This window comes from Callithrix jacchus, chromosome 22, assembly GCF_049354715.1.
Source record: "Callithrix jacchus isolate 240 chromosome 22, calJac240_pri, whole genome shotgun sequence".
Classification (NCBI taxonomy): Eukaryota; Metazoa; Chordata; class Mammalia; order Primates; family Cebidae; genus Callithrix; species Callithrix jacchus.
In genome coordinates, this window is record NC_133523.1 from 48,037,861 (window position 1) to 48,046,290 (window position 8,430).

Consider the following 8,430-nt stretch of genomic DNA (forward strand, 5'->3'; position numbering starts at 1 on the left):
GGAGGGGAGGGGAGAGGGAAGGGGAAGGAGGGGAAGGGAGGGGAGGGGAGGGGAGGGGAAGGGGGAAGGAGGGGAAGGGAGGGGAGGGGAAGGGGGAAGGGAGGGGAGAGAGGAAGGGAGGGGAGGGAGGGAAGGGAAGGGGAAGGGAAGGCAAGGCGAGGAAGGAAGGAAGGGAGGGAAAGAAAAGGAAAGAAAGAAAAGAAGGAGGAGGAAGGAAAAGAAAGAGGTGGAGTGGAAACCCCTGGCTTTCCTCGCTGAACCTGGTCCTCTCTCGCATCCCCGGAGGTTTTATTCCCCGGCTCTGCGCATATCCTTTGTTCCCTTGATGTCAGTAAGTCGCTTGGGGTGCAGGTCTGTGTTTGCATCTATTCTGGGGCCCCAGCATTCAACAGAAGACCTCGGGGAATACGGAGTGGAAGACACAAAGGGAGGGAGGGATGCAGAAACGGGTATGAAAGTCGGTATGAGTCGGGGGTGAGCAAGCGAGCGCTTCAATTCGTGGCCCAGCAAAGGGACTCTGCCGACTCCTCACCGCCACCGGGTGGCAGGAACTATTATCATCCCTGCATTCTCCAGCGGAAGAAACGGGCAGAGTGGTGAGTGAGGAATGAACGGGTGACAGTGTCAGGGGTCCCAGGGGCCGGGCCAGGCTCTCTCAGCGGCTCAGGACGAACAGCACTCACGCTGCCCTGCGCCTCCCATTCCGGAAACGAGGTTTCCTCCTGGGCCCCAGCCCTTGCCCACCCCTTTCAAAGAGCAGGGGCCCAGGCCACCGGAGCTGCTGAGTATTTATTTGGCCCCAGGAGCAGTGCAGGGACGGGCTGTGTTGGAAGAGAGGGGAGAGCAGACTAGGTTGGCTGATTGTCAAAGCAGGGGCAGGACCCGGGGGCAGGGGAAACCAGGCTGCCTTTCCTTCCCAGGGGTCGCTGGGCATCTGGGTGTGTGGGTGGGGGTCAGGAAAGTGTGCTGGAAAGTTGTGATTGGCATCGTTGTGGGTGAGAGGCAGGAATGGATCGGATGGTTGGGATGGGGGTGGGAGGAGGGTAGTGGTCAGAGGAGGCTTCAGGGTGGGGCTGGCTTGGCTTTGGCCTGTCTCGGGAGTCTGGGGTCGGGGGCGAGAGTCCAGGCTTGGCCAGGGGCTTGGGGTAGGAGTCAGGGCGCAGGCAGCAGCCTCACTCTGTCCGGGGGCCGCAGCGAGTGCCACTGGGCAATGGGCCGCCGCGGATTGGCCAGCATGTCCGCCCAGTGCCGCAGGCCAGCCCCGCCGGCGGCCGCCCCCACGGCCACCCTCCCGATGGCCTCGTTCTTGCCCAGCTTGTCGTAGTCCAGCACGGTCAGCTCCACCTGCACCTTCTGGGGTTAGCGCGGGAGGAAGAGGAGGGAGGAGCGTGAGGGAAGGAGGCCCCGAAAGGAGGGTGTCCGGTTTCACGGCTGCCACCCGAGGGATCGGGGCCCCGAGCTCGACTCGGGGTGGGGGGAGTGGGAGGTGGGAGGGACGGAGCCTGCGGTGAGGAGGCGGCTTTGGCGCCTTGCTTCCTGCCTGCAGCCGGGTTTCTAAGGAAATGAACACCAGGACTCGGTTGCGGAGGTGGTGTTGGGCGCCCCCTAGCGGAGCAGCCTCCTAAGAGCGGCAAAGCTGCAGAACTTGCACAGCGGCCTGGTTCGAGTAGGCTCGTCCCTAAGGGACTGAAGGGAGGTCTCTTTTTCTTAGAACCGCGTTCTTGAGGAGGGCGGGGCATCCTGGTCCTGCTTAAGGGTTGGGGCATCCTGGCCCCGCTTAGGGTTGGGGCATCCTGGTCCCGCTTAGGGTTGGGGCATCCTGGTCCAGCTTAGGGTTGGGGCATCCTGGTCCCCCGTAGGGGGTGGGCATCCTGGTCCCGCTTAGGGTTGGGGCATCCTGGTCCCGCTTAGGGTTGGGGCATCCTGGTCCAGCTTAGGGTTGGGGCATCCTGGCCCTGCTTAGGGTTGGGGCATCCTGGTCCAGCTTAGGGTTGGGGCATCCTGGTCCCCCGTAGGGGGTGGGCATCCTGGTCCCGCTTAGGGGCAAGGCATCCCGCTCTTGCCTGGGGGGGCGGGGAATTCTGGTCCTGCTTAGGGGCGGGGCCTCTGGTCCCGCGTGGGGGGCGGGGCATCCTGGTCCTGCTTGGGGTGGGCACGCTGGTCTTGTCTCGGGGGCAGGGCATCCCAGTCCTGCTTAGAGCAGATAGGATGCCCACACCTAATTTTAAGGAGACCCTTCCTGGAGTGGATGGGGCTTCCTGGTCCTCCTAGGAGGAAACAGACTGAGAACAAACAGAACCTCAGACTTCCCCTCACCTGGTTTCTAGGGGGATGCTAAAAAGTCTCTCTCCCTCTAGCAATGGCGATTACTAAGAGTCTGGGCTCTTGGAGAAGGGTAGGTCTGAGCTCACCTGGACTTGGTCACAGGGCACCTCAAAGCTGAAAGCCTCGTTGTAATAGGGGTTCAGAGTGTTCTTCTTGATGGTGGTTTTCTTCTTCCTCACCTTTTTGCCGCCCTGCAGCAGGTGGACCTTGACGTACGGATCTGGGGAGAGGAAGGAGTCATGGCCCCCCAGTGCTGAGTTATTGGACCAACAGAAACACCGCCTACACCCTTTATGTCTCCCTATCCATGGTCCAAAATCCATGCCTTCCACGGCAGCCTGGGCCTCCCTGTCCCCCAGGAAACCCTCCGGGCTCAGAAACTGTCGGAACGAGAACCCACCCCACACCACCCCACGCACCCCACTCCCTCGCTTCCCACACACCTGACAGCCCTCCTACATCCATCTTCTTCAGGTTTTTCGCCTCCAGGACGATAACGGTGAGCTTCCCGGCCGTAGGGACATAGCGGAGGGAAAAGCAGATGTCCCCAAGCTTCTCCTGCTGAAAGAAGGAGAGGGACCCATCGCCAGAGCCCCGGCTCCACATCCATCCCCCCTCCATCTTTCTTTCCTCCCCACACTTTGGAATGGAATGGTCCACACTTAAGGACCCAGGTGTACCATCCAAGGAGCGGAAGAGGTTTCAATCCACACCGCCTTCAGGGTCCGGAAGGCCTGTGATCTGATTGGCTCAGGGAGTTGTCGGCGGGGCGGGCCTGGGGCGTGGTTTGGAGCTGTGGGCGGGGCGGGACTGGGGCGTGGTTTGGAGCTGTGGGCGGGGCGGGCCTGGGGCGTGGTTGAAGTATGGCCGCTCACGCTCACCTCCTCCCGCGGAGCCGCCTGCAGCTCCCTCCAGGCCTGCACCGGCCGCCCCAGGTCCACGGAGCTCATGGGGACCCGCACCTCCCCGATGGCGTCGTTGCGAGAGAAGCGGTCGAAGTCGTACACCGCCATGACTAGCACCCTCCCCCCCAGCTCCACATAGGGGACCTGGAGGGCACAGAGAATGCGCAGTGGAAGGCAGGAAGTCAGAGAGAGTGGGGCGCAGCACATCGAGGTGGGCGGCGTAGGGTCCAAGCGAACAGTGGGAGGAACTCAAATGGAGAAGTCCAGGGATTCGTGGGAAAAAAAATCACGGATCTGTGGAACCCAAATGGTACCGCCAAAGGACCAGGCTACAGCCCGGGCGTCAGTAGTGCCCAGGGTCCAGTGGAATAGCCCCAGAGCTGGTAGCCGCCAGCTGAGCTGTGGCCGCCTCCAGGAAAAGCGGAAGCGGTCGGTCCCCAGGGTTCCAGGGACTGGGCGTAGGCTATGAAGCACGGAGCCTGAGGGCAGGAGCTCACCTTGAAGGCAAAGGTCTCCCCGAAGTGAGGGTTCAGTGTCTGCCGATGCACCTTGGTCTCGTACCGCCTCCGCTTGTCCGGTAGCAGGTAGACCAGCACGTAGGGGTCCGAGGAGCCACCCAGATCCAAGGCTGCCAATCCCTCCGCTTGCAGAATGCCCACCAGCAGCTGCAGGGCCCGGGCACAGTGTGGGAAGCAGGCAACAGTCTTAGCCTCGCTTCCATGGTTCCTTTCAGAAGGGGCTGGAACCCTCAGGACGCTCCCTTCCCTTTCTCCACACCCACCTGGCCGCTCTGGAAGTCATAATCCAAGGAGTACTGCAGCCGTCCTAGGTCATGCTTGTCTGCCACCTGCTGCCCTGGCCCAGATGGCGCTGGCTCCAGTTCCTCCACTTCTGGCTGCACCTTAGAGAGCCAGGGGTAAGAGTAGGTGAAGTCTTCCCCTGACAGCAGTATCCTTCAGGCTCAGAAGCCAAGGGAGGCTCACAGGTCCCTTGGGCTACATCTGAGTGCTCACAAGCTAAGCAGAGCCAGTATTTGACTAGTGATGTCTGCCACAGGCAAGAAATGGACATAGTAACACAGATGCAGTATGCTTGTGAAAGTTCGATTAGTGATGTCTGCTATGGGCAGGAACTAGACATGTGTTTGTCAGGCTTAGATTAAAATAAGGGCAGATAGCGTCTCATTGCCCACAGGAAAGATGTGGATTTTATTTCACATGCTAATGGATGTATTGGGATGGTAGTCCAAACTGCCACGTTTGCTAGTGATCTTAGCACAGCAAGATATGGAGGAGAAATGGAACATTTACTGTGTACTTGTCATTCTAAAGTTGAATCAAAAAGCAGAAGGTGTCTCCTTAACCGAGGCCAGCAATTCTTAAAATTCAGTGTGAATCTGAATTCCCGAGTCCTGTGGCAAAATGCCTGAGGTCACGTCTTCAGGGATTCTGACTCAACAGCTCAGGTGCTAGCTCCAGAGTTTGCATTTCAACAAGTTCTCTGTGTGACTCTGATGCAGATGGTTTTTGAGCATCACTGGTTTAAGGGATAGGGATGGGACTGGACAGCGCAGGGCCGTAAATGGCATCCTTTATGAATACTAATTGTAACAGCTCCTTACTGAGAAGGAAAGGGGAAATACCAAGTCAGTGACCACAAACTTGAGGCTCAGAGAGGGACAGTGAATTCTCCAAGGTCACAAAACGGGAAATGGTCCTTCTTGGTTGGAAACCTAGGGCTGTCTGGTTCCCAGGTAACCGTAGCACTCTGCAATGAGAGACTTAATGTTCAGACCCTGCAGTGCCCACTTTCCATTCCCATGGCCTCATCCAGTGCAAATCTCTTTCATCCTCTCCGGGCTGCTGCTGCACTGACCTCCCTGGATTCCTCGCCCCAGATCTGTACAACGCAGGGATTCCAGAGGAGTCATTCTAACACCATCTGACCCTGTCCCTCATGCTCAAAACATACTTGTGGCTTTCATCACCCTCACGATGTGGATACTGCTGAGTTCTCCAGATGCTACACTCCAGAGTGAAGCTATTGTGAAAAGCGACTCTTTGTTATCCAAATAAGCCTCAGAATCCGGATATGGGGCTTCCGCACATGCACCTCCTTAAACTAGAATGTCCTTCTCTCTGCTCTGTTAGCTCTGTCCTTGTGCAGAAGTCACCTCCACCAGGAAGCCTCTTCTGTCTGATCCTGTTTAAAATTTTTTCTTACTGTAAATATGTTCCATTTTCTGAAAGAAATCAGCACATCTCAAGGTATTCTGGCACAAAGCTGGTTTTCGGCTTTCAGAGGCATTTATTTATTTACTTATTTATTTACCAGAGACAGAATCTGCTCTGTCACTCAGGCTGGAGAGCAGTGGTACAATCTCAGCTCACTGCAGCCTTCACCTCCCCGTTTCAAGCGATTCTTGTGCCTCAGCCTCCCGAGTAGCTGGAGGCATGTGCCACCATGCCCAGCTAATTTTTTTGTATTTTTAGTAAAGACAGGCTTTCACCATGTTGCCCAGGCTAGTCTCGAACTCTTGAGCTCAGGCAATCTGTCCGCCTCAGCCTCCCAAAGTGCTAGGATTACAGGCCTGAGCCACGGCGCCTGGCTCAGAGCTAAATATTTATTTTTCTGTAGGTTTCTATACAGTGAGATGCTTTTTCTGCACTCCTATAAGACCCTGTAGTATGGCACATACTACCCTGTGTGCTGTCTGTGTCAGTGCCTGACTCTCCCACCAGACTAGGAAGTTCTTGTGAACAGCAACTAGATCTGTTCCATCTCCAGGTCCCCAGAGTCCAGTTGAGGGCTAGACACACAGGGAGGATGAGTCAATAAAGTGGGTTCCTATAGGAGGGAAGGGAGCAGGGACTGGGACCAGCTGGGCCAATGAGAGGGGCAGGGTGTGGGAAGGGGCCAGGTTCAGGGCCTGGGCTGGGCCACACCTTGTCTATGTAACTCTGGCCCAGCCCCTTCACTTCCTGAAGGTGGACCTGGGCTTGGGCCTGGCTCTTCTTGCCCTTCCGCCTCCGACAGCGCTTCCGGTAGAGACAGAAACAGCAGCTGAAGAAGAGGAGGCCTGAGACCAGCACGATGGTGGCCAGGGCCCAGGGAGGCACTGCAGAGGGGTGGAGGAGAAAACACATACTAAGGCCTGGGCAGTGCGAGGGCTGATTCAATCCTGATTGCACGTGGAAGCTGGAATGCTGGCCTCCTTTTCCCTCCAGCTATTTTCATTCCATTTCTTCCCGTGTTTTTCTTTCACCTAATCTGGTCTATAGAGATTCGATGCCCTAACGCAGACTGACACCATCTGATTTGCTTACTTGTTAGTTCTGCCTTTCCTTACCGCCCCCAGCCCCAACCCCCCTAATTTCTGCTCAACTCCTGATGCTTTTAGAAGAAGCCCTGCTCCTCATCAGGCCACAGTTTCCTCATCTGTAAAAGAAGGGCTAGATGGACCTTCGAATTCTAAGATCCCATTCCATGCAACACCCCTTGATCCGGTTTCAATTTGTGCTGCAAATCTGTTCCTTCCTTTCCCCATTTCGTTCGCATTCCAGTCCGGGATAACGACCCTGAATCCCAACCGGATTTTCCAGCCCGCCTGCAATAGTACACCAGTCCGAATCCCGCCCCTCGTACTCCTGGCCGGGCTTTCTCTCTGCTCGGCCCCCGGGTCTTGCTCACCTGGGCCGTGGCTGATGCGACTGGAGTCTGGAGGCGTGTCGGGCGATGGAGGCCCCGGGGTTGGGGGCTCCGGGAACATGGTGACGGAGTCCTAGAGTCTTTTCTGCAGAGGCTCTCAAGCACCCTAGTTCCCCATTCCCACCCCAAACGTCCCTTGAGGCCCACGCACAACAAAGAACTCCAACTCCCATGAGGTCCCTGCGCGAACAGCCGCACAGAAACCGGCCAGCCACCGCGAGTCATGCTGGGAGTTGTAGTTTCAGCCTCCCCACGCTTGAGAGGGGGTGTTCAGGACCTAGTTCCATCCCAAAGGGATACCCGCTTCCTCCACGCCTTCACAGGCATCCCGCTGACTTCTGCCTCTTCCTCGCCCCTCAGCAGGGCCTGAACCGGAAGCGGGTGAAGGCAGTCGTGGGAACCAGCGGACCGCGTTGCCCAGAGCAACAGCCTGGCTCCTCTCCGGCGGGGTGGGAGCAAAGCTGGTTGCCCGGGCAACGGTCTGTTGCCAGGACAACGGGCGGGGCTGACGCACAGACGCGGAGTCCCTGCGGGGCAGGTTCGCTCCCGGCCCCACCGGTGCCCGGGAACCTCCAGTACCCCAAATGGGATCCTGAGGTCCCGCGATGTGGGGAGGGGGCAGCCTGCGGTCCGAGCGCCCACAGCCGGTTCCTCCCTCCCCACCTGGTCCTGGGAAGTGAGACGCAGGTTCCCCCTTCCCTCTCCCCCTTTTTGCTGGAGGGCGGGTCGGGGGCGCCTGTGCTGGGCCCGCCTCATCCTTCTTGGCCTGTTGGTCTCTCCAAGCATCTGCGCTGTCTTCACACCTGTTCTCGTGACCGCCTCGGTCTCCACGCCCTCTTGTCCCCAAATAGGCGTCGTCCCTGTGTCTGCCTCCCCATCCCGCCTGTCTCTCTGTCCTATCGCCTGGCCTCTGTCCCCAGGGTCTCTCCTCCTCCCCTCCGCCTGCGCCCCCCTCCCCGCCCTCCGCCCTTTGTCTTCACACCCGTCTCGCGTCCCTAAATCCCAGTCTCCCCGCTTCAGGCTCGAGCCCTCCCTCCCACTGTCTCTGTCGGTCCCCCCAGTGCCCCAGCCCCCACTCTCACACACATTTCCTCTGGGAATGCGGATGCGGATGGGCTGAGGCGGGGGTCCCAGCAGCTCCTACCTGCTCGGCGGCTGGACGGGACACTCCCGGGAGACGCCGAGGCGCCAGCCCCGCCGGGACCCCGCCCCTCGCACGTGGGCGGTGGCGCTGTCCCGGGTGCTGATCTCGGAGCTCGGCGGGGCGGAGGAGCCGCGGAGCGGAGCCGGATCCCTTGCGCGCGTGTGTGCCCGTGTGCGTGTGCGCGCGTGTATGGTGTGTATTGTGTGTGCCCGTATTTGGTCTCCTGTAGGCGGAAAGCCCCGCCCCGGCCCTCCTCTCGCCCCCACCCGGGAACCTCGATGGCGCCCACAGATGTTTATCCTGGCGCCTTAGAATTTTCTGCCTCCTGGTCCAGTCGTTGGCCGTCCA

At 58.8% G+C, this 8,430-nt stretch overlaps 1 protein-coding gene across 4 annotated transcripts; it reads right to left on the reverse strand.

Moving 5' to 3' along the window:
• Positions 1-770: 770 nt before the first annotated feature.
• On the reverse strand, positions 771-8,255 carry SYT5 (synaptotagmin 5). Of its 4 annotated transcripts, none has more exons than XM_054249320.2 (9): positions 8,083-8,255; positions 6,921-7,044; positions 6,176-6,348; positions 4,012-4,131; positions 3,728-3,895; positions 3,207-3,374; positions 2,769-2,883; positions 2,412-2,545; positions 771-1,353 (listed from the first exon to the last, which is right to left on the reverse strand). In XM_054249320.2, exons 2-9 carry the CDS (start codon positions 6,997-6,999, stop codon positions 1,153-1,155), a joined length of 1,158 nt encoding a protein of 385 aa, XP_054105295.1. In that variant the 5' UTR covers positions 7,000-7,044; positions 8,083-8,255; the 3' UTR covers positions 771-1,152. The 4 variants fall into 4 exon arrangements, with proteins under 4 accessions (XP_054105295.1, XP_054105293.1, XP_054105294.1 ...); XM_054249318.2 differs by having other exon boundaries at positions 2,769-2,886; XM_054249319.2 differs by having other exon boundaries at positions 2,769-2,886; positions 8,025-8,255.
• Positions 8,256-8,430: the final 175 nt, after the last annotated feature.

Coding starts and splice junctions, on each gene's coding strand:
- SYT5 (XM_054249318.2), bottom strand. CDS start 6,999: ATGTTCCCGGAGCCCCCAACCCCGGGGCCTCCATCGCCCGACACGCCT. Junction 3,896..4,011: donor ATGACTTCCAGAGCGGCCAG/GTGGGTGTGGAG, acceptor CGGGCCCTGCAG/CTGCTGGTGGGCATTCTGCA. Junction 2,887..3,206: donor AGGCGGCTCCGCGGGAGGAG/GTGAGCGTGAGC, acceptor TCCTTCTTTCAG/CAGGAGAAGCTTGGGGACAT.